The 23960-nt window shown below is 43.2% G+C and overlaps 1 protein-coding gene across 4 annotated transcripts; it reads left to right on the top strand.

Annotated features, from left to right (window-relative positions):
• The first annotated feature begins 1869 nt into the window (after positions 1-1869).
• Positions 1870-23254, top strand: SNX31 (sorting nexin 31). 4 transcript variants are annotated; one of them, XM_088675745.1, is made up of 14 exons: positions 1870-2051; positions 3467-3541; positions 6920-7034; positions 8192-8256; positions 13048-13158; positions 13632-13722; positions 14183-14270; positions 14582-14651; positions 17173-17265; positions 18699-18902; positions 19448-19546; positions 20431-20508; positions 21337-21390; positions 22395-23254. In XM_088675745.1, exons 1-14 carry the CDS (start codon positions 1986-1988, stop codon positions 22491-22493), a joined length of 1308 nt encoding a protein of 435 aa, XP_088531871.1. In that variant the 5' UTR covers positions 1870-1985; the 3' UTR covers positions 22494-23254. The 4 variants fall into 4 exon arrangements, with proteins under 4 accessions (XP_088531871.1, XP_034981372.1, XP_088531873.1 ...); XM_035125481.3 differs by having other exon boundaries at positions 1871-2051; positions 21334-21390; XM_088675746.1 differs by lacking the exons at positions 1870-2051; positions 3467-3541 and adding an exon at positions 3584-3730 and having other exon boundaries at positions 21334-21390.
• The last annotated feature ends 706 nt before the right edge of the window (positions 23255-23960 follow it).

The raw sequence follows: 23960 nt of genomic DNA, 5'->3' as shown, positions 1-23960 counted from the left end.
TTCCATGCCCATGGCTTGAGTGTTAGATAAGAGAGAACTTGTTTCCTGCGCATTCGTCCTTGTGTGCAGAGATTAGATGATGTTGGCTGTTTAATGACCATTCATGTGAATTTGGTTGTGGGGTCAATAGGATGTTGCATCAAAGCAAGTGCTAATCCAACTTCCCAGTGCAATTTCCAATTGCTTTCATTTCAAAAAAAGTACAATTTTGGTGGTGGGGGGAGGGAGCAGGTTTGTTGTGCAAGAGCTCCTCACAACCCAATTTGTGTGTCCTGAATTTGCTGGTATCTGATTGAATTCCACCCAGAAATAGGGACAGTCTTGAAGCACCCACACTTTCTCAATTGAACCTGCCACAGACACAAGGCTGTTGTTGTAAGGATAAAATGGATGGGGCAGAACCATAGCGCCATGCCTTGAGCAGGTTCTGTCCCCACATGGGACTCCTGCATTGAACTAGATGATACTCGGTGTCCCTTCCAATTCAAAAATTCTATAATTCTATGAGCAACTCACAGGGACTGATTAAGACCTTTAGAGGCCCATAGCACTTAAAAGATTTGGGTGCCTCCATGTAGATCTAATTCAAAATATTAACAATAATAAACCGTAAAATATTGTCTTCTGCAATCACTTTATAAAGTTCAGCATGACTGAATCTTGTTTTTGCATTTTTTGCTGCACTGAACCTATGATGCACATATTGTGGGAACCTTTACCTGTGGAACCTGTTCAGCTGTACCACATGGTCTGTGGAAATTTTCCAGCAATGTGGTGCCCCCCTTCCCTTGACGCCCTAATGAAGCATGTGCTTCATTATTTTGCTTAATGCCGTGATTCCCAATGTGGGGCACACACACCACAGGGGCATAGCTGCCAAGTTTTCGCTTTTCTCGCGAGGAAGCCTATTCAGCATAAGGGAAAATCCCTGTAAAAAAGGGATAACTTGCCAGCTATGTACAGGGGGGCAATTTGATTTTTAAGGGCGGCAATTCGAGAATTGAGTTATTAACTGTTCACTTTTTGAATAATAAGAACTACAGTACAGTATATGTCACGGGGGCGGGTGTGTGTCAGGATTTTAGAGATGCTTAGGTAGGGCATAGCCACAAAAAGGTTGGGAACCACTGACCTAATGGCTAACGCAGCCCTGGCACTTTGGAGGAAAGGCAGGATATAAATGTACTAAATGGATAAAAAGGATAGATTAGCAAATTCTTCCGTGGGAGGCTTCATAAAATGAGGCAATGCCGGTTTTACGTATAAGCTAAACAAGCTACAGTTTAGAGCTCCACTCTCTTGGGACCCCCACAAAAATTTAAAGGAAAAAAATGGATGTACATTTCCAAAATATAAGATTAAAAAATAAAATAAAACCTACATACAGCAACAGTGTTTTGTGTTGTGTAGGCTCATATGATGTAAGTAATGAGCCCCACCTTCTACCTAAAATATTCCAACACAAAAAACAGCTACAATTTGTTGTTGACAAAGGACAGCTGGACATAGAAAGGGCCCGTTACCTTCAGTAGCTTAAGGCCTCATCAAACCTAAATCCGGCCCTGCAACAAGGGGGTCATCACTTGCTCAGGCTACTCTCATCTTTCCAACCTAAAATCCAATATACACCGTGTAGTAATGCCTTTTGGGTAGTGGTGAGGGCTCCCCTACCCCGGTTTGTTTTTCTCAAGAAGGGAAACCAAGCCAGAGCCAAGAGATTTCCCTGGCCCGGCCACCCCACGACCTCCACCTGCTGCTGTTGCTACGCCTCGCCTCGCCTGCTGCTGCTCCCCGCCCTCCGGAGGGAGGAGACAGCCGCGTCCCGGCTCCGCCATCACGTGGGAAAAACAAATGCTCCCGCGGCCGCCCTGCCCCATTTGCACAGCCTGGCCACCAGGCACGCGGCGGGGTCTGGGCTGCTGGCGAGGCGGCGCGCGCCTGCTCTCCGTCTCCCTCGCGCCGCCGCCGCCGCCGGCACCGGCACCATGAAGATGCACTTCAGCATCCCTCTCTCCGAAGAGCTGCTGGAGAAGTTTGGCGGCCGCTATGTGGTGAAGTAGCGAGGAAGCGGGAGGGATGGATGGAGGGCGGGTGGGCGACCGTAGTAGCCGCGCTTGCGGTGAGGAGGAGGGCGGGTTAGAGAGGCGCGCGCCTGTGCTCTGTGTGTGTGTGTGTGGAAGTAGCGAGGCGGCGGAGACCCGCCGCGTCTGCACCAGACGCTGCAAGCGCCACTTTGCCCGCAAGTTGGCAGGAGCCGCGCCTTTTTTTGCCCAGCGCTGCGCGCGCTGAAGAAACGCAACCGAGGAGGGCAAGAGGCGCGCACCTGACGCGGGTTAAGAGCCGCCTTGCATCATTCGCCTTTCCCTGCGGGGCTGCTTGTTGTGGGGCGCGGTGGGGAGGGTCTGAGGGGGGAGGTGGAGGGGGGGTTCCACAGGAGAGCGTGGATTTGGCTGTCCGTTGCAGGCAGTTGGTTGAGGGATCCATCCGCTTCGTTTGGCGCTGAGGTTGGGGGGTGCTTTATGCGCAGCTGAGGTGGGGGAAATGGGGCGTGTGTGTATGCGACGGGAGGAGGCGGAGGGTTGCGTGGCATGTGGGGTGGGGGTGGGTGGGATGCACAGCCTCTATGTGAAAGGAATTGGGAGTGGGGAGTGATTCCCAGAGGCAAATAACCTGAATAGTGTCTGTAGGAAAGGAGGGTGGGCTTTGCGGGAGTAAAGAATTGGAGGGGTCTGTGCCTGCATGGCACAGATTGGTACTGATGCGCCAGGAAAGAGAAGCATTTGAGAGCGTAGAATGTGGTTGGCACGTGGTTTCACGGGGTTGGGGGGAGTGTGTGTGTGTAAGAAAAAGGAGGGGGGCAGGCTCAGACTATACAACGGCCAAAAAGAAGGGGGAAATATAAAACGCTGCTGTGCCCTTCTTCTCAAGTAAACTGCGGAGATTCTCGCCCTATATTTGAAGAAATTACGGTTGCTTATGTTCATTTGTATTAAGCACCCCATTGCAATACCCGAAATGATCAAATGATTTGGAGCGACCAGTCTTTTAAAATATGATACATCTGGCAAGCTTAGGGTAGGCAGAGACCTTCATATACACCCTTTAATGCTCTCTCAAAGTGCATTATTTCCCCAAAAGAATCCTGGGAACTGTAGTTGGTTGATGTTGCTGGGGATTGCAGCTCTGTTAGGGGGTTCTTTGGGGGACATAATGTACTTTAAATGTACTTGGGGACAGCATGGGAATGAATAGCAGTGTGATGAGAATTGTGAGTCTATTGTAGGGTGAGGAGGCGTGGTGGGTGTGCCGTCATATGGGAGGATGTCCTGGTCTGGGGAATTTGCAGGATCTGCATGAGAAGAATTGTGGGGCTCTATGCAAGAAAGTTTGAAATGCAGATAATTATAGGAAGTGATAAATTCCCCTCTCCCAAGAGGATTTATTTAGAGAATCTGTGTATTTTCAGCTGTACTCCGTGTATCTCGAAGGCTTCCTTTTCTGCAAGGTGCGTTACAGTCAGTTGCACCACTGGAATGAACAGGTAAGATGTTCCGGTTCATTGGTCACCTTCCCCTTTCGCTTATCGCTGCTCCTTTTTCATGTTCTGCCAGAAAACATTTCTTCAGAGGATATGTTTTACATGGAAGTGGGATACATTCTACAGACTCCAGCCCTTGTTCAATCTACTTTGTATTTTACTAAAGTCCTGAGATCTACCAGCTGGAGCAAGGTACAAAAGATTTGCACTTAGAATGAAAGAATATGGTGCCTCTGAGCTACTGCTGTGTACAGGGTTTTATTCTGAGTTCCAGAACTGAGATGAATGCAGTTTTCCCACGTAAAAACCAATCCCTAGTTATTCCAAGTTTTGTTCATTTCTGCAGTCTTAATTTTTTCTAAGTGTTCATTTTGTTATTGCTATAGCTACGCAATTGGGAGTCAGAAATCATTGTGGTCTACCACAAATCACCCGGAGATCTTCCAGTAGATCATGATCTGCCTTCCGCCCATCCCTGTTCTCTGATGTTCATTGATTTGTGAGCGGAGAGTGTCATCTAAATTTAGGAACATATGGTTCTAATGTTTAGGTTCGATAGGTAGATATGTAAATGTTTCCTTTGTTCAGAGCACTTGATATCCATCTGAATTTTTACACGAATGAATGAGAATATCTGCATGCTAGCAGTTTCTTGTCAAATGAAACTTTGTGTGTGTGCCCCTCAAAAGTGTTTAATTACCGTACATTTCTGCTCTCCCTTCATGCACTTGGGGAACATTCCCCAAGAATATTCTCAGAATTAGAAATAGATAATTAGTTTTGCCTTTCCAAGTACAAAGGTCAAGGACAGTAAGTATTAGGCAGTATGCAGCCAATACTTCTTAAGAGCAAATAATACCAGCACATGTGCAGTGCTAATTGTTCCAATGAAAAGGTGGGTGGTGGGTAGGAGTTATAAATATAAATGTGCATGGAAGAGCTTTGCTGCAGAGGGGGAAATTCAAAACTCAGGGCTCTGACAAGGTAAATTCATAGCGTCAATAGGCATTGCGTATCTGTCTTGCAGTCTTAAGTGATTGGATACTATTTCCCCCTGGGAACGAGTTCTGTAAAGGGGCAAGGGATTTCTGATTTGCAGCAGCTTGTCCAAACTACAGTTCCCACGATACTTAAAGGGGAAGCTGTGAGAGTTATACAGGTAGGAAACGTACAAAGGTTTTTGTAATTGGATGTGCCCTCTGTGTTCTAGTAGTTTATTTTGTAATTCACTGGCGAAGTTGAATTTTAGAATGCTAGTTATCACTTTTAAAGGTAAAGGGACCCCTACAGCGGGAAGGTAAACGGCATTTCTGTGTGCTGCTCTGGTTTGCCAGAAGCTGATTTGTAATGCTGGCCACATGACCTGGAAGCTGTACGCTGGCTCCCTCGACCAATAATGCAAGATGAGCGCCGCAACCCCAGAGTCGGTCACGACTGGACCTAATGGTCAGGGGTCCCTTTACCTTTACAATTTTGATAACTTGTCAGGGCTATATCCCCAAAGGTGGCATATAAATAATTTTCATAATAAATCTCTAAGGCTGGAACAATATGGACATACGGTATTTGTTAATTTATAGCTAAAGCAAAGCATATACAGTCGTGCCTTGGAAGTTGAACGCCTTGTAGGTCGAACATATTGGCTCCTGAACACCGCAAACCCGGAAGTTCTGGTTTGCGAACGTTCTTTGGAACCCGGACATCCGACACAGGTTCTGCAGCTTCCAGTTGGCTGCAGAAGCTTTCTGCAGCCAATTGGAAGCCATGCCTTGGTTTCCGAACGTTTTGCAAGTTGAACGAACTTCCAGAATGGATTCCATTCAACTTCCGGGGTACGACTGTAATTTAAGATAATAGGCTGCATTCTACTTCAACTGACTAAAAAATGCCAGAGCTTAGGAACATGGTTGTTTTGAATAGAATGTAAGGATGGAGAGGAAAGTTCCACTTAGACTAGATCCATATAAATTAATGGACCTAATCATAGCCATTGACTTCATTGGGTATACTCTTGAGTAGAACTTACATTGGATGTATCGCAATATGTCCAGTGTTTGGACTAGAGTGACTTCAGTGTCATAACATGGACTGAACTGTGGTGGATCTCTCAGGCTTAATGTCAGGATAGCAGGTATATGTTTCAGGGCAAGTCAAAGTAAAAAAGCAAGGGGAAAAGTCATGTAGAGTTGAAGTAAAGTTTCTTTTCTCTCTCGTTCCTCTCTGCTGATTTTTTGCTTACTCAGATTCCCCATTAAAGGCTTAAGGTTTCTTCTTTTAATCCCAACTGGCATTAGTGAATATCCAAAAAGCTATGAAAGGAGAACTGAGTAACATTGAGAAGAACAGGTTTCTCTCATTTTTCAGGTGCCTTTAACAGGTGGGAACACCTTGTAACCAGCAATATGAAATAAACTATGTCAAATACCTTCCCTGGGCATGAGAGACAATGGCCTCTCAGTGTTTATCTGTCAGAAAAATCAGATTGTGTTAGCCACCAGCACCCAGCTTCAGTGTTCTTGTCAGAAAGATGCTATCACTGATAACAGATTCCTAGCGTACCCCCATCAGAAAAATCCAGGTAACCATATTGCATGACGTCCATGAACATTATTACAACAGCCTTCTTATATTTGAACCATGTGAGGCACCTGCATTCTGTTGTTGTAATACTCTGGCTCTAGTAAAAGCTCCCAGAGTGGCCCTCTATACACTGGCTGTAAAAACAAACAAACAAAAATCAGGAAAAAGGAGTTAGATAAAGTCACTATAAATTGTTGTGGTGATTTGGAGGTTTAATTTGAAATCAGGCTGGATTTAAGTTCCTTGGTGTTTCTGGCGACCTCTCTCTTGCATCATGGATGTTGGGTCATATTATGATCTGTATTGTTTTAACTGGTACGGTTGCTACGGGGTTGTCATGGCCTTTGGCTAGAACAGCAAACTGATACTGATTGATTGAAATGGAGAACCATAACAGTGAATTACTAGTAACTGTATGGTAATGTAGAACACCAGGCATAAGTTAAAAGTTTACTAAAATTAGTAGTCCCTAACGTGTTTTACACACAACAGCTCATAATTAAGCCACCGTGTAAGAGTTGGATGTATTCTGAACTGAAAGGAAGAAAGAAAACATAAAATGCATCTGATTATCCTGGGAATTTCCATTAAAAGGGTTCAGTAAAAATCGTACATCTATGCTGATAAAAAGAGCAATGCGTTAGAACATGAGTTGTCGATTCTCCTTCTCCAGATTCATAGGATCGTTTAGCCCCTTGTATTTCAAGAATGTAAGAATTGCTTTGCTCTTCCAGTCCAGCAAGTCTGTCATTCTTGTCTCTAACAAGTAAAGTGCTCTATTCAGTTGCCCTGTCTTTTCAGTTAAGGCGGGTCTTTGGGAAAGGTGTGCCTGCGTTCCCTCCAAAATTCTACCTCGCAATGACGAAGTCAATGGCTGATGAAAGGAGAGCTCAACTTGAACAATATCTACAGAATGGTACAGTGAATCCTTAATATACACACACACACGTCAATAGTGGTTCATGACACATGGTGCAAATGTAAATTTTATACAGGTACATGATTTCATCGGATCATAAACTGTTAGATGGTATCATCTGTTCTCATGGGCTAAGCATGTTTATTTAGCCCCAAACTATTTATTACAGATGCTGGTCTATCTTGTTCTTTAAAACCTTCACTAAATAAAGGCTGCACAGTATTGTTATTTCCTCATATTAGCCAATGGCCTCCAGGCCAACTTTCCAAAAGCACCACCGCTACAATTCAAATTGATATATAATGAGAGTTGCATCTGATGCCGTGCACAAGAGAGAGGATCCCCCTGTTTCCTCCTCACCCATTACGGTGTAGGCCTCAGTTGGGGACTCTCAGGAAAGGCATAGGATTTGGAGTGAATGGATGCAGTGAGAGGGAAGATTGGGGGGAAATGGGGGGAAGCAGCTTGCCGGAATGGACTCTTTTACCCTTGGGCAGGGGGAACTGGAGGGTTCAGGAGGGATGGGGATAGGAAATGCCCCTTGTTTGAGCTGAATTGGATACAGTGTGGTGTAGAGGTTAAGAGATTTAGACCAGGAGACCAGGGTTCAAAACCCCACTTGGCTGTGAAGGTCACTGGGTGACCTTGGGCCAGTCATTGCCTCTCAGCCTAACGTACCTTACAAGGTAGTCGTGGGGATTGAATGAGAATTTATTTATGCCACCTTGAGCTCCTTGGAGAAAAAGATGGGATATAAACATTAAAAATATTAAAAAGCCCAATAGCTAAATTAAATCTTTTCCTAACTCCTTACTTAATAATGAAAGGGTAAGGAGAAAATGTGGTCATCTAAAGCATTGTGTATGTTGATTTATAAGCCTTTTCATCAGGACCTTATGAAATGTGATGATCATTATTCCTGAAAGCCATTCTACGCAATCCTTTCTGGTTCCTCCAATGTGCTATTTTAAAAAATCCACATTCAATAATACACACTTAATAATTATTTTCTACTGTGTTTGTCTTGAATATGCATGTACTGCCCTCATAACTATATTGTTAGTTTCCCTTTCAGTCATAAAATGACTGAAAGCTTACATATATAGATAATCCTTTAAGCTGTCGGTCCTGATTTTTGTGCTTTTGTTTTTCAGTGTCGATTGATCCTAGTATTACGAACAGCGATGTCTTTATTAGTTTCTTTAGGAAATTGCAGCAGGTAATTTTGCTCTCTGCACCTTATTCTGTCTTAAAACGAACTGAAAAATCAGCTTGTTTTTAGAAAGTAACAAATGGGCCCTGGGACAAAATACCATAGCGTGGACTTCTCTTTTGTTAGGAAGCCATGACCATATCCAGGGGACTCCGTTCCATTCATCCTTCCCTCTTAGTTTTCCTTCCTTTCCTTCCCACTTCCAACAATTGGCCATCATTCCAACTGAGCATGCTCAGTTCTCCTTGCAATGTTTTGGCTCCACCCCCTTTCCTATAGGGCCCACCCACCCCCCACTTTCTTTTTGTACTTCTGCAAACCTTAAGGGTTCCCTCAAGGCTGCTGCTGCTGCCTCCTCCTCCTCATGCTTGGATGGTGGTGTTTTGACCTACACTTGGAGTTTGATATTAGTGTGCAGGATAAATAGATCCTTACTGCTCAACTTTGCCTACTTCGCTGCATTAGCTACCAAGTTGGCAATAGTTGCAATTTGATATAAGCTGATCTGTTTAAAAGCTAATGCTATTCTCATGCCCCTAATGTTTTTGGTTGGGATTTTTTTAAGTGTGGCAAAAGGGTTTGCTTATGTTATTTATGTTGAGGAAAGATCTGATGCCTTTCTGGTCACTAGATGATTCCCAGAAAACGCTGTGAGCACTTTTTTTTTAAAAAAAAGAAAGCATGCTCCTTGGGACTTGGCTTCAAGAAAATAGCTTTGGGTTATGTCGGGACAAGAAACGATAAGTGTGTTGATGTGAAAATGTCAACATCTTTTTATCTTGTAATGGTGGCGACAGCTGCAGTCTGGCACGTACTTCCAGAGTGTTGCAACTTGAACTTCTAGCCTCTCTGCCTATATTCTACTTAGTAGAAACAGTGTGAATATGGTGTATGATCATGGAGCTGCAGTGTCCTAAGGCCTTGCAAGGTTGGAAAGATGATGGCAGAGTTTAGTTTCAGTAATTTTCTCAATATTTTCTGGCCCTCAGTTAAAATCATGCCATTTTAGTAACACAGATAGCAAGGACATTTAAATGATGTTCATTTTATTAGTATGGCATAAGTGTTCGTGGACTAGAGCCCACTTCAATCAGATGCATGAAGTGTTATATTCAGGGCACCTCCAGATCACATTAAGTATTGATCTTGGTTTGCTTGTACAAAACTTACAATTATGTCCAGTCTTCATTCAGCATTCATTCTGATTTGCTTGCAAGCTGTCCTTGTGTCTTCTCGTTAATAATTTTTTCATTCTGTACATTCAATGCATTTCCCCATCACTTTCCAAACTGCAAAAAGTCAGGTTGTTGTTTTTTAAAACGACATTTGTTGCATAACAGAGAACTGCAGCCCTCCAGATGTCATTGGGAATACAGTACCAACTATATCAATAACCATAGGCCATGTTGGCTAGGGCTGATGGGATTTGGAGTCATATAACATCTGTAGATCCTTAGTTCCTCAATCCTGCTCTAAGGGAACAACCATTTAATCTCCTTTAAGTGCACAAACCCATAGTTCTGGTATGCACTTGAATTGATAACATAAGTGATAAGTCTCCTAACATTTAATTAAATGTAGTGGGAAGTGAAAACAGTGTCCTTACCTCGTTCATGTCCAAATGGAATTAAATTTCATTATTGGTTTCGGCTCAGCAGTTTTGTACTGGAGCCTCCCCCCCCCCAAACACACTTTAATATTCTGTAGGAGAAAACAACTTTCAGGCCTGCAGCAGTGTACCCATGTTGTATATGGCTTCCAAATAAAGTAACTCCCAAGTTTTTACTACTTTCATTTCTCTGTGTAGTTCATGAACATCACAAATGTGAGATTGTACTTTACTCAAGCTGTTCCCATGCCCAACCCAGATCTTTTGTCCAGGAATGTGATCCATGCACAAGACGAGCCATGCAATAGAATCCCTAGTTAGCATTCCTTCCACCAAATGCCGGTGGGCTAGCTGGTGTGGCAATGGTCCATTATGATGCCAAACACATAGCCTAAATCTCAATATGTCATTTTTTTCAGTAGGAGAGATGATTTATGGGAAGGACCATAAATTATGTGTGAACAGCAAGTGTCCATTGTATTTCACTATGTACTTGTAATTGCATTTATAAAACAGCAATTGAAGGCTAAGTAAACATTGTCCAAGCATGAAAGATTCTAAGCAAATAGCTTTTAATAGAGATGTTCTGATACTCAGTGCTGTTTCCTTGCAAAACATTTTATAGAGGATCCATTATAGGGCCTTTCTGCAATGGCCTGCAAATGAGGAGCTGTAAAACGGCTGAACAAACCTTTTCCTCCCCTCTGTAAAATTTCTACTGGTACAGCATGACCCGAGGACATCCTCCAATTTATTTGTTTTAAGTTGCTGCATAAATGTAGTGGCAATATTTAGCACATTATTTCCCTCCTAGGATTCTTCAGTATTAACACTTGCATGATAAAAAAATTCCTTCAGTAGCACCTTAAAGACCAACTAAGTTTATATTTTGGTATGAGCTTTCGTGTGCATGCACACTTCTTCAGATACACTAGAAACAGAAGTGTCAGACCCTATATATATATACAGGGTCTGACACTTCTGTTTCTAGTGTATCTGAAGAAGTGTGCATGCACACGAAAGCTCATACCAAAATATAAACTTAGTTGGTCTTTAAGGTGCTACTGAAGGAATTTTTTTATTTTGCTTCGACTCAGACCAACACGGCTACCTACCTGTAACTAACACTTGCATGAAATATCCTTGTAAGTGTGACTGTACAGTAGAAGTGACTATTGGTGTGAATTTGATGGTGTAGTGGAAGAGCAAAACAGGAATCTACTGTGATATTCTAAGTACAGAGCAGGGGTCAGCAAACTTTTTCAGCAGGGGGCCGGTCCACTGTCCCTCAGACATTGTGGGGGGCCGGACTACATTTTGAAAAAAAAATGAACAAATTCCTATGCCCCACAAATAACCAAGAGATGCATTTTAAATAAAAGCACACATTCTACTAATGTAAAAACATGCTGATTCCCGAACCGTTCGCGGGCCGGATTGAGAAGGCAATTGGGCTGCATCCGGCCCCCGGGCCTTAGTTTGGGGACCCCTGGTACAGAGCTTGGTGAAGAGGTTTGCTGATGAAATGGGCTGTGAACATGGCAACACAGATTCAAGCATTCCTCATTTCATGTGGCCACTCTTCATGGGTTGAGGACATCTTTGGCAGTGAAACAGGGCTCTCTTCCTTCAACATCTCCAAGACCATAGAGTGGTGAGGTACTTAGAATCACAGAATTGTGCAGTTGGAATGGACCATGAGGGTCATCTAGCCCAACACCCTGCAACGCAAGACTCTTTTGCCCAGACACATGCATTGGATTGAATTCATGGCATTTTGCATGCAAAACATGTGCTCTACCACTGAGCTACAGCCTATTCCTCATGAGCAGAGCAAACACAGGGAGATAAGCAGTGGATGGTGGAAGACTCGGACCACTCATCACCTGTGTGTACCCCATTTTTTGTTAGAAATTGGACACCATTGTCACAGTCCTGAGTTTAAGCATCAACTGAATCTGCTGTCATCATCTCTGGTTTAACACCAAGTGCACTTTGCCTCAGGTTAATTCAATTTCTGCCCATAATGGGGAGAAGGGGAAAATGAATAATCCAGCAGTAACTGGTTTGGAGATTAACACTCTTAACACTTGCAAAAAAAAAGTAAGGTTCTTTTTTAGCAGTGTGCTAAATGCTTGTTTACAGTGTTCTCGATGCTACCAACATGAGTTTGACCAAACTGGGAGGCAGTGGAAGACAGGAGTGCCTGGTGTGCTCTGGTCCATGAGGTCACGAAGAGTTGGACACGACTAAATGACTAAACAACAACAACAAAATGCTTGTTTAATGGCTATGTGAGGGTCGTGATAATGCCACCTTGTTGGCTAGACCTGAATAGAACTAGCATTGGATACAACCCTTTAGTACATACTAAGGCTGTAATCCAAAGCACATCTTGTAGAAAGTAAACTACTTTGAAAGCAATGAGATAGATGAACTGCCTATAAGGAGAAGCTGCCACCTTTCACTCCTTAATGCTCATAATTAGTTCTAAAAATAGTTGCTTCTCATCATCAGGAGGTTGGACTGGATGGCCCTTGTGGTCTCTTCCAACTCTATGATTCTATGATCATGAAGAGAGATAAGAAATTTGTATGTGTGTGTTTGTAACTAAATGCCTGGGGTCCACAACTATATTTTATTGCAGTGCTGTTGCTTGATTTAAGGTATGCCTTTAATCAATTCGATATAATTAATCAAATCTGCACAAACTTTTATATGAACAGCTGCAATTCAGAAGAAGATAGTTTTTTTCAGATGCTTGCATTCCTGTGTCACAGCGGACCATATCAGAAGAGATATTCCCTCTGCTCTCAGAAGGGTTTGGATCTATAAGCATTTAGATTAAAAATAAACAGTTTAATTCGTGTACTTCTTTAATTGATTAAAAAAATCAATCAACTAAGTGCTGCAGACTTCAACATCTGCTTTTTTAATCTTACCAAAGTCAGTTGCCCATTTTTACGATTTTGGGGATCAAAAACAGGGCTAGAAAATATGTAGCCCTTCAGATATTTTGGACTACATCTCCTTTCAGCCCCAACCACTGACCATCCATTTCTGACCCAGTTTGCTTAATGATCCGCTGTATTTTTTTCCTGTAGTGAAGAAGCTGGAATCTTCACTTTCAGATAGATGCAAGGACCACATATATAGGCACTCCAATCCCATGTTTTCATGTCTTGCAGGATACATTTAAAATCCAAACGCAACAATCTTTTCTGGATGTTTATCTTGCTGATGGACGGTATCTCAGAATTGATATTCAGACATCGGATACCGCTGAAAGAGTGCTAGAGGCAAGTGATTTTTCAAATGTACTTTACAGTATCTCATATGAACCAATTTACAAGCTTGTTGAGCAATACGTTGCTGTTGTGTCCAAATATCTCAAGGAAAGTACTAGCTTAAAAAAACCACTTATTTCTTGGTGGCCAAGCCCAAACGAAATGGAGTAATTTGGACTGAACCAGTGATTCCTGGCAGAATGAACCTGTACAAACACACCCATAGATAGAATCAGCGAGGTAGATATGTAAGAGTCTTTTAAAGCTTATTTTTCATGATGAACAGTTATGAAGAATGTGAAAACCTGCAATATTTCTATTTCATCTCTCTAAACCTCTGTGGGGGAACAGCCACAGATTTATTGGTTGCATTTTTCTAATCCACCCTGATACAAAAGCCATTTTAAAGCATTGTCTTAAACTACGTAACTCCTTCATAATCTTAATGGGAAAGTACCTCTCTTCTCCCCCTGTCCCCCTTCCAGGTTGTATCGTACAAGATTGAGCTTTCAAGAGAATTAATAGGCTATTTCAGCTTGTTCCTTATTCAAGATCACAACAATGGGGAGCTGTCTGGTAAGAGGTGCATTGTTTAGTACATTAGACATTGCATTCACATTCCTTTCTATTTGTGCAGTGTGGGAAAGTTTTATGGGTGACAGCTGTATAGAAGCAACGTTTTGGCTGAACTCTGGTTTTTCCTCTTTGTTTTTGGTTGACTTTAAAACCTAAAACAAAGCCTGTATGTTGCATGGAGACAAACTTTTTTTTATCCTATCATAAAAATGCAAGAACTTTTGGTTTGCTTTTGCTGGAACAACATCCCTTTTATTTCTCTCCTTTTTAAGTTGGAAGAGGTTGGGGTTACTTCACCACAAGTTGTGTGTTTAGCAAGCACATATTAAAATGCATTGCATGAAGGAGACAAATGTGTGCTTTAAAAGATATATATATATTTAAAAGTCACCTTTTTTTAAAAAAAAACAGTTTCAAAAATTACCTCCCGCCTTCCCCCTTTCTTCCCCCTCACCTCTAGTATTGAAAAAACTGGCAGAATTTGAACTTCCCTATGTGAGTCTTCAGAGCATGAAAGAATCGCCTTGTAAGATTGGGATCAGAAAGTGGTAAGCAAGGAAGATGAAGATGTGAATTTAGCAAGATGCACTAAAATATATAAATACTCTGGAGGAAGGGCAGAAATACACATATTTCAGTATCTGAAGAAGTGTGCATGCACACGAAAGCTCATACCAAAATATAAACTTAGTTGGTCTTTAAGGTGCTACTGAAGGAATTTTTTTATTTTGCTTCGACTCAGACCAACACGGCTACCTACCTGTAACATATTTCAGTAGTAGCTCTCATTGTAGATATTTCCCTGGACCAGTGGCTTTGTTTCGTTTAAGCTTTCCATTTCCCTCTCCCTGTTGGACAGGTACATGGACCCATCCCTTGATAAAATGCTTATGAATTGCAGAACTTCAGTGAACTTACTTTATATACAGGTAAGGCTTTTGCATGTGCAGGTGAGTTCCTTCTAGGAAAGCACTACTTCTGAAATACTATTATGAAAAGAAACTGACTTCTTGTTGTGTTTAAAAGTAGGCTTTCATGAACAAGCAGAGCTTCTTAACTCCCATTCATCAATGCTATCTGATGCACAGTATATAACAAAATAGGTGTGCCTAAGGATCAGGCTGGCCCAACTAGATGTAAGAGTGATAGATCTGGGTTTAAACCACATCACAGGGGGTTGTTCATAGCAAAAGGGCTGTAAATATTCCTCATAGATTACTTCCCCGTGGCTTCTTTCTCTCCCTCCCAGGCATTAGGATATTACTGAAACTGACGTGAGCCTGGCTGGGAGGAAATGTAGGAATTTAAGAAACTTCCTTATACCAAGTCAAACCATTGGTCCATCTACGGTAGCTCAGTATGGCCAACACTGACTGGCAGCTGCTCTACAGGTTTTCAGGCAGGAATTCATCCTAGCCCTTCCTGGAGAACACTGTGGATTGAAACCATGATCTTTGGCATGCAAAACATGTGCTCTACCGCTACAGCTCATTCCGCAGTGGGTGGCGGAAGACTTGAACCCCTCATCACCTGTGTGTACCCCATTTGTTGTTTACAATCGTACAGTTGTCACAGATCTGAGTTTAAGCATCAGCTGAATCTGCTGCCATCATCTCTGGTTTAACCCCAAGTGAACTTTGCCACAGGTCACTTCAAGTTCTGCCCATAATGTGGGGAAGGGAGGAAATGGGTAATCCAGCAGTAACTGGTTTAGAGATTAGCACTCTAATACTTGCCCCCCCCCAAAAAAGGTAAGAGTTTTTAGCACCATGCTAAATGCTTGCTTAATAGTTGTGTGAGAGTCATGATATGCCACCATGTTGGGTTGAAATTAAATAAATTGGTGCTTGCAATGCATGTTACAGCTGTTTTTTATATCACAGTTCTATCATGAGAGGTATTTGAACTGCAGTTAGGGTTGCCAGACTCAATAGAGCAGTGTTTCTCAACCTTTTTTGGGCCACGGCACACTTGTTCCGTGAAAAAAATCACGAGGCACACCACCATTAAAAAAAGTTTAAAAAGTTAACTCTGTGCCGCCCTATATTATAATCATGACTGTAAGAAACACTTGCCAAATATTGCTTTCCGGCGGGTCAGCGCTGCCGAGTTCTTAAAAGATCCGGGTTTCTGATCCACCCCACCCGACCCCGCCGTCCCGTAAGCACCGCCCGCCCCGCCCGGCCTCTCGCCGCTTCCCCGCCTGCCCTCAGCCTAAAAAAGCAAAGCGGGGCAAAGTGTTGAGGGTAGTGCTGCATACCGGGTGGCGTCTCGGTCTGCCTCGCTGCTTTGAAACCGCGACTGCTCCTTCCCTGCGTTTTTCTCCTCTCTTTTTCCCTCTTTTTCTTCCCCCCTCCTCCCCACCTTCCTTCTTTCTTCCTCCCTTTGCCCTCGCTTCTCTTTCCCTCCCTTCTCTTTCCCGCCGCCCCCGGCGGCCATGTCAGTGCCAGGGAACCTCGGAAAGCAGGACGGGCTTTCTCTCGGCTCTCACTCGCTCGCTCTGTGCCGTTAGAACGCCGGCTGGGTAAAGCGCGCGCGCCTCTTCAAAATGCCATTGACTGCGCGCGGCAGTGGAGGTCGCCCGGCGACAGTGCGTGCGCACGCTTTCTCACGCAGAACGGCAGTTAGCCGTGTGCTCGAGAGAAGCCGGAGTGCACCCGGTGGATAAGGGGCGGAGCCTTGTTGGCCCATGGCCAGTTGCCCGGAGCCGTGGCAAAGGTGCAAAAGAGCCACATGCGGCTCCGGAGCTGCGGGTTGCCGACCCCTGGTCTGTGGAAACTAGAAGGGGCAAAGAAATAGGACGCCCAGGGAGGTGGAGTTTGCAGCTGCAAAATCGCCCTTCTAGTCGCTGCACGTCACGGCACACCAGCCAGCCTCTCGCGGCACACTAGTGTGCCGCGGAACAGCGGTTGAGAAACGCTGCAATAGAGGACAGGACTTCTGTGCCTTTAATTGCCCTGCTCTCTTTTGAGTCTGGAAACCTTAAAGAGAAACCAGCAGACCCTTTGTTTAATTTCCAAGCAAAGGGTCTGCTGGTTTCTCTTTAAGGTTTCTAGACTCAAAAGAGAGCAGGGCAATTAAAGGCACAGAAGTCCTGTCCTCTATTGAATCTGGCAACCCTAGCTGCAGTAATGCAGACAGTTGAACTAGCAACTGTGTAGCTTCTTGCAGCCTAGTAGTACCTGGTGGCCATGGTGGGACTCTAGGGTTGCAGGATCCTATTGCCACAATTTCTTTGCAAAGTCATGTTGATTATGCTGCTTCAGAGAACTGTGCTCCACCATTCTTGTGCCCATTCTGCCATGTCAGAGCGACCTGATCCCACATGGAACACCAGGACTGGCAATTTGAGGAGCTCATTGGCCTGGTGGTTTGGCTGCTAAGACTCTTATGTCAGGGATAACAATGTATCAGAGACTTTAATACGTACCTTTTTTTTCTCTTTTTAAGGTTCTGCAGGAAATGGAGAAGAACTGGATCAAGCCTACAGACGGACAGATGCAGAAGCTTCAAATGCTACAGAAAGCACCTAACAAAATGAAGGTAATACAGCGTTTTAACCTTTTCAGGGTGCTTGCTGTGATGCAAAGATGCCAGAGAGAGCATCTGCTTATAAAGGCTTGCTGTGTTCTTCAGCTCTGCCAAGGATTTTTTATTTTATTCTGTAAGCAGAAGAATCTTCTATCCTCTCCTTGTGCCCCACCCCACCCCAGTTTGCTCAAGCTGGACCCCCCAACAGAGTGGCTTGCCCAGGGGTCTCTGGGAGAGATGAGGATAGGAAACTCTTTCTATTAATCCAAGCCCAGCTGCACAAAAAATTAGTCTCCATTTAACAAAATTTGTCCAGATGTGTTAGATTCTGTTGATGCTGTTCATGAAAATCAGCTGAGGCCCATCTAAAGTTTGGATGAGCATTAACTTCCCATGCATACCACAAATCATGTGTTAGGAGGGAAGGAAGATGAGCTCAGATGAGCTCTCTTGCCTGCATCAAAGCTATTGCAAAGGTTTCTCTCTGGCAAACTCAGACTGGCTTCTACCCGTCTGGCTTTTCCTTTAAGCTCTTCCTGCAGAGTCAGGAGATGAGATGTGAGATTGGCCTAGAGAAGGGAAAGAGCAGACCTAGAGACCCAGACCCCTTCCCTTCTGATCTGATCTGATCTTTCAACCCCAGTATACTCTATATTAGCACCTCCAGCTCTCCCTCCATAGACAGAATGCCTGCTGCGGTATTTAATTATTTCATGGGTGAAAATGCAGTTTGTTGTAAGCATACAAAGAGAGGCAACAGAGAAATAATAATTCAGTTTTGCAGAATTTCCTGTAGCATTTGTACAATGACAAACTTCTAGACATGCAAAGCAGGAGTATGGCCTGCAGATCACTTGCTACAAGATTAGAACAACTCTTATAGAGTGCTCCAGATTTAAGTGGATGAGACCTGGAGACTTGTTCCAATCAACACTGCTCATGTGGAATTTTTCTCGCCCAAGTAGACTTCCCCTTCCTCCTCTTCTCCCTGTGCACCCTCAAAATGCGCTCTGGGGGATCTTCCAGCCCTCTGGAACAGATTTTGAGGGTGCACTGCAAAGGAAAAGAGGAAGAAGTTCCACGATGCTAGCAGAACAGCAGTGTTGAGTACTGCCTTTCTTCTCACGGTCCAACCCCTTTAAGCTACTGCTGTGCCCGAAGACTTTGGAAAGGAATTACTGATAAAAGCTGATAGTGTCGGGTGTTCCATCTGCACTGCCATACACATTTTTTTCCAGCGTGTTAATCATTCCCCACCTGACATTGACATGTATATTTTCAAATGAGCACTAGGACAATTCCTGCATTGATTTTATATGTGAGATGTGACAGAGTCCTTGGCTTTCGGTCACTTGCTGAAGTTGCTAGCCCTCAGTACCTTCCTGCATCCTGTGGTACAGTATATAACCCACTGTTGTCCTCCAGTTTCTGTTTCTCTTGCACAGTTTTTAGAGCTGGCTCAGGAGGTCCAGCACTACGGATACATTAAACTCGCTCCTTGCTCCTGTGACTATCCTGAAGCAGGCTGTACTGCTGCTATTCACGTGGGAAATAATGAGATTAGCTGCTGCATAAAGTTGCCTAGCAACCAGATCAAAGAGGTCAGCTTCAAGATCAACAGGGTGAGGTGCTGGCAGGTCACATTTCTAGTAAGTACCTTGTGAGCAACTTCACTACTTAACCACACTGTTTCATGCTAACTTCCTTGTGCTGGATTCTCCTTTAAACTTGAGTCTCATGAGAAAAAAAAATCCCTAAATGGGAGGGCCTGCCTTGTAAGCAATAACACAAATTCTAAGTTTAGATTGCCTTTATGCACCTTTCTTGCTGCACATACACATGTTAGGAAGAAGTTGCTCATTGTTAACATTCTGTGTTCCAACTATCATCAACTTCTGCAGTCTTGCCTTACTTCAGATTCCTCTAAGCACTCTCCTCTGACCTAGGAGAAAGCGATACTGTAGCTGCATGTAGAAAACAAGGGATGAAAGTTCTGCTGAGAGTGAACCCACTGAAGTTAGTGGGCATTTCTAACTTGCATGCAACAATTTTAGTGGGTCTTCTCTAAAAAAACATTGGAGATATCCTCTGAATATTAGTGTAGCGTAGTGCCTAGGCATCAGTATAGGCTGGAGGATCTCTTGACTAATATTACTGCATCTTTCTTTTTTTTTTTTAAAAAAAAACTACTTAGGGATCTGTTACAGGCCAAGGCCTTGACCAATTCCTGGAGCTCAGGTTTGAGTACAACGATTCTGACACCTGGAGATGGATTGCCTTTAACACAAAGCAGGTTTGTATTACATAATACAAACGTAATGTACATAAAGTACATAAAAGGAGAAGCCTGAAGAGTGAACAACTATGTGCTGTGTGCCTGCTGAAATTGCAGCACCAAAGTTCAGAGGGAATTCTTTCTTAGCAGTTAGAGACCTCCTTTGAAGGTGCATTTCCCAATGGAGGAAATCCCTAGGTCCATCTGATCCCAGTGGGGCTTTCTGCCCAAGGACATCTGCTTGCAGTGGAATAATCTGGAGCCCACTTCAAGCACCTGACCATTTATTTGTAGCCCTATCCATACCTGACGTCACATATGACATCAGGTATGGCAGGTGGGTGTGGTTTGTGGGTAATAGCCTTACAGGGCAAATTGGTACTCGTGTAAGGCCTAATTAGGTCTGTGGGCCAAAAGTTCCCTGCCCCTGACCTAACCCATTGCAGGCAACAGCTCAACAAGGCCTTACCCGGACATCTTCCTTCATTTTGCTAATGTCAGAGGTTGAAGTTGAGACACTAGATGTAAAGGATGTGCTTTTACAGCCATGTTCATCCCCCTGCTTTCTTCCACCTAGTATTAAATAGAAAGGGGGGGAAAAGTTGCCTTATATCTGTTACTTATGGATGACAATTCACAAGAGGCAATATCCCCCCCCCCCGGCTGTTATATGTTCAGGTTCACATCAGGAAAGGCTTGTTCAGGTTTACTTTCATATGTATGTCCTGAGTAAATTGAATGATATGGCTAGTGGACTGCAATCGGATAGATTAAGCTGGGAGTAAAACAAAACAAAACAAAACATTCAAACCACAGAGCAAGGCTGATGTAGTCTGGAAAGCAGCAATTCTGCATATAAAGTATTTTGTTACTTAAAATCAATATATTTATCCCACATCTAGGCATTTCTCCTAAGCAGCTGCTTAAAAAAGATAATATCAGAGCAGCTGATGACAGCAACCAAAGGTGATCAAGAAATGGTGAGCAAAGTTTGACAATCGAGTTTGCCTGACTGTTGATGTGAGCTTCTTGGCTCTTGCACTGTGGAGTCTGGGTGATTAGAGCAACTGGGACATTGTTTCACCAAACTCAGCCAGCCCCTACGGGCCTTACTTACAACCAATCAGAAGGTGGCTCTGCCTGTTGTTGGCTTGGGTCTGCTGTTGGTCTCCCTGCCTTCTGTCTTGCCAGTCTTGGTGGGCACCAGCCAATACTGGCTCCAGAGATCCTCATTTGACCCACCCTATGGCTGAAATCATATACAGGCTTCAGAGCAAATCCTACTGAGTTCAATGGAACTAGAAAGTACTTCCAAGTAAACATGCATCTGGAATCAAGATGCATACTTTCCATTTTATTAATGGGAGGCCAGGGAACCTAGTGAGAGGGAAGTTTGCTCAACATTTGATCATCAACCTATAGAATGCTACATCCTCTTGGGTAAGGTTCATATATCATATTCAGGGTAACTTTAGCAATGATTTCTTTTTCAGTAGGGGTGAGTATTGTGTGGTATCTGTAGATTCTAGGCTCACCACAGAAATTGGTTCACTGCTTAAAGGAAAAGACCAAAAAACAAACCCATTGCTTTCATCCACTTCTCCACATATAAATGCTACTTGTGCTTGATGTCAATAGAAATTATGTTCACAAGGTCAAAGAGAAATGTGATTAAAATTGCTGATACTATAGTGTATTTGCCAGTGTCTCGCCTGTGTGAATACACTTGAGTTACATGTTGCCTGCCTCTGTGTGTTTATCTTTCTGCCTAGCAATGATCTTTACATTTTATCAATCTGTTTTAGCAGATTGAAGTTCCTGAACCAGGGAAAGCTAAGAAACCAAGCATCCATCCAAGTCAGGTTTGTGAATTAAATCACATAAACTTGGGTGGAGACCTGAGAGGGACTGGGATTGGTTAGGAACCAACTTATAATAAAACAGGGAAAGGGAAGAAGAAAAAGGAGAAAATAGAGAAAAAAAGAAAAAGAGAAGTTGGTTCTTTTGTATAATTTTGACCTGCATTTGAGTTATGTTGATTTGTATTGATTTATGTTGAGTTATGTTGATTTTATGGATAATATGTTTAATATTAAATAAAGATAATTTTAATTGAATTTTTTTTTTAAGGGATTGGTTAGGAAAGGAGATGACTAGGGTCCCTAATGCAAGTTGTGGTTCTCCTCTCCTACCCTTGCCACACATACACAATCTGCAATAAGCGGATGGTGAAGCTGACATGCCTTTCCTGGTGGTTGTGAGGATTACTGAGTTTATTATCGGAAGTGCTCTGTACACATCATAGTGCTATATAAACAGTTACTATCACTGTGCCATAGAGGCTGCCACTGCTTATGTCAGTTCAATACAATTGCTGCAGTACTATAACTAGAATACCTGTTGGACAGCCTTCTGCACACTCCTTCTATCTGGGATGGTCGTCCTCTTCCACCGAGTGCACAGCTTCAGGGGGGATGCACATGGAACAGTGAGGGAGGAAGGGGACACCCGCCTAGCCAGCCGAATCATCCATGGCAATCAATGGGGTGACAGATGTCGCAGCCAGATCGCCCTCACATCCACAGCCTTCTGCAACCTGGTACCCTCCAGATGTTTTGGACTATGACTCGCATATGCTGCCAAAACATCTGTAGGCACTGGGTTGGAGAAAGCAGGATCAAAAACCTTGATAGTTGCTGGCTTTCACAAACCTTTTCCCCCCTGTTACATATCATTAGCATAGCTGCTGGTGGTATTCCCCAACACACAATTAGGTGGTGTTCTACTGGTGTGTGTTTCATGCATTATTGACTAGAGGTTTTTTTGATCTCTCGGTTTAACATATCCTGTATTTGATTCTGTGCAGATATTTCATTCTGGTTTTAAGCCAAGAAAAAAACCGAACGCTAGTAGACCAAATGAGGATGACTGTGTGTTTGAGAAAATATGCGAAGAAGACTTGTGACCTGCACTTCAGATCCTGCTGCCTCTGGATTATTATTTTTTTTAATGAGGAATAGCAAACTTATCACAGCAGTTGTCCTCTGTTTAATAGCAGTCTACATTTTCTAACTCCTCACTTGTTTTTGTTTAAAAAAAAAACATGTTAGCTGCTCCTGGGAACCAGAATTTGTTATAACGGGAAGACTGTAAATATTTTGCACATATATTTCATTTTATTATAAAAAAATGTACAGGACCTTTAAAAAATGGGAAACATATCACTTATATTGGATCAAAGTAACACCTTTTAAAGTCTTTGACATTAAGCAGTTAATCTTTGGCCTCTGGAATGTTTACCATTGTTCTGTTCCACGGGATACAAACACTCTCCCCACAGGTCTTCAGCTTAATGATAAATTACACAATGCCACTGAATTTGTGGTAAGGTCTTCCTATGTACAAAGTACATCATCTTACAATGATCCCTATTTCCCTCCAGTATCTTTTTAAATGCAGATTTTCATCCAACATGCCTTTGATTATCTCCACCCATTCCTGCATCCCAACTGTGCACTGACTACTGGAATAATTACCCTCAGGACTGTTAGGAATGCTCCAGTTTTAACTACCCCAACATAATACAATTTTGGTCTCTTATTGTTGTTGTTAACCTACTATGTTTTGTATGAGGGTTTTTTTTAAAAAAATATGCAAGGTGGGAGATAACTTGTGGTAAACAACCTGTGATTATGTTAAATATAAGCACTGTGAAATTATTATAAATGTCGTTATTCCCCCCACCCCCATACACTTCTTACAAAGCTGAAAATACTATGGACACTGGGTGTCACTACTACAACTCCCGTAATCCCTGGTGATTGGCACCAGATTGGGGAAAGCTACATTAGATCATCCTTTGTCCCTCCACTGCTGAATAGTTGACAAACTCAGGCAACTAATGGAGATGCAAAGTTGGAAAAGTTGTCTTATGGGCTAATCATAGAACTGTAGTTTTGAAAAGGACCCGATGGTCATCTAGTCCAATCCCCTGCAATGAAGGCATCTCAACACATAGCCTGGATGGCTCAGTTGGCTAGGGTGGTGCTGATAACGCCAAGGTTGCAGGTTTGATCCCCGTTTGGGGCAGTTGCATATTCCTGCATTGCAGGGGGCTGGACTAGATGACACTCGGGGTCCCTTCCAATTCTAAAATTATGAGATTCTATCCAATTTTTGAAATCATATTGGCCCCTGCTTAGCTTTGCAAATATGCTAGAGTCAACATAGTCTTGTGTTAGACAACCAGTGAGGATGCTAGGGGCAGGTGAAACAGCCTTTGGGAAGTGCTAGAAGTACGGAATCAGGCACTGGTCCATCTACACTGGCAAACACACTCCTTTTGCAATTCTAACTGGAGATGCTGGGGATCGAACTTGCAATATATGCGAAGCATGTTATCTACCACCGAGCTAATTCGCCTCTCACTAGA

The sequence above is a fragment of the Zootoca vivipara genome, chromosome 8 (assembly GCF_965207765.1).
Source record: "Zootoca vivipara chromosome 8, rZooViv2.hap1.1, whole genome shotgun sequence".
In the NCBI taxonomy this organism is placed as follows: Eukaryota; Metazoa; Chordata; class Lepidosauria; order Squamata; family Lacertidae; genus Zootoca; species Zootoca vivipara.
The sequence above is the reverse complement of the archived record's forward strand: the minus strand, read 5'-3'. Positions and strand labels throughout refer to the sequence as shown.

Coding starts and splice junctions, on each gene's coding strand:
- SNX31 (XM_035125481.3), top strand. CDS start 1,986: ATGAAGATGCACTTCAGCATCCCTCTCTCCGAAGAGCTGCTGGAGAAG. Junction 7,035..8,191: donor TGAACAATATCTACAGAATG/GTACAGTGAATC, acceptor TTTGTTTTTCAG/TGTCGATTGATCCTAGTATT. Junction 20,509..21,333: donor CCAAAGGTGATCAAGAAATG/GTGAGCAAAGTT, acceptor AATCTGTTTTAG/CAGATTGAAGTTCCTGAACC.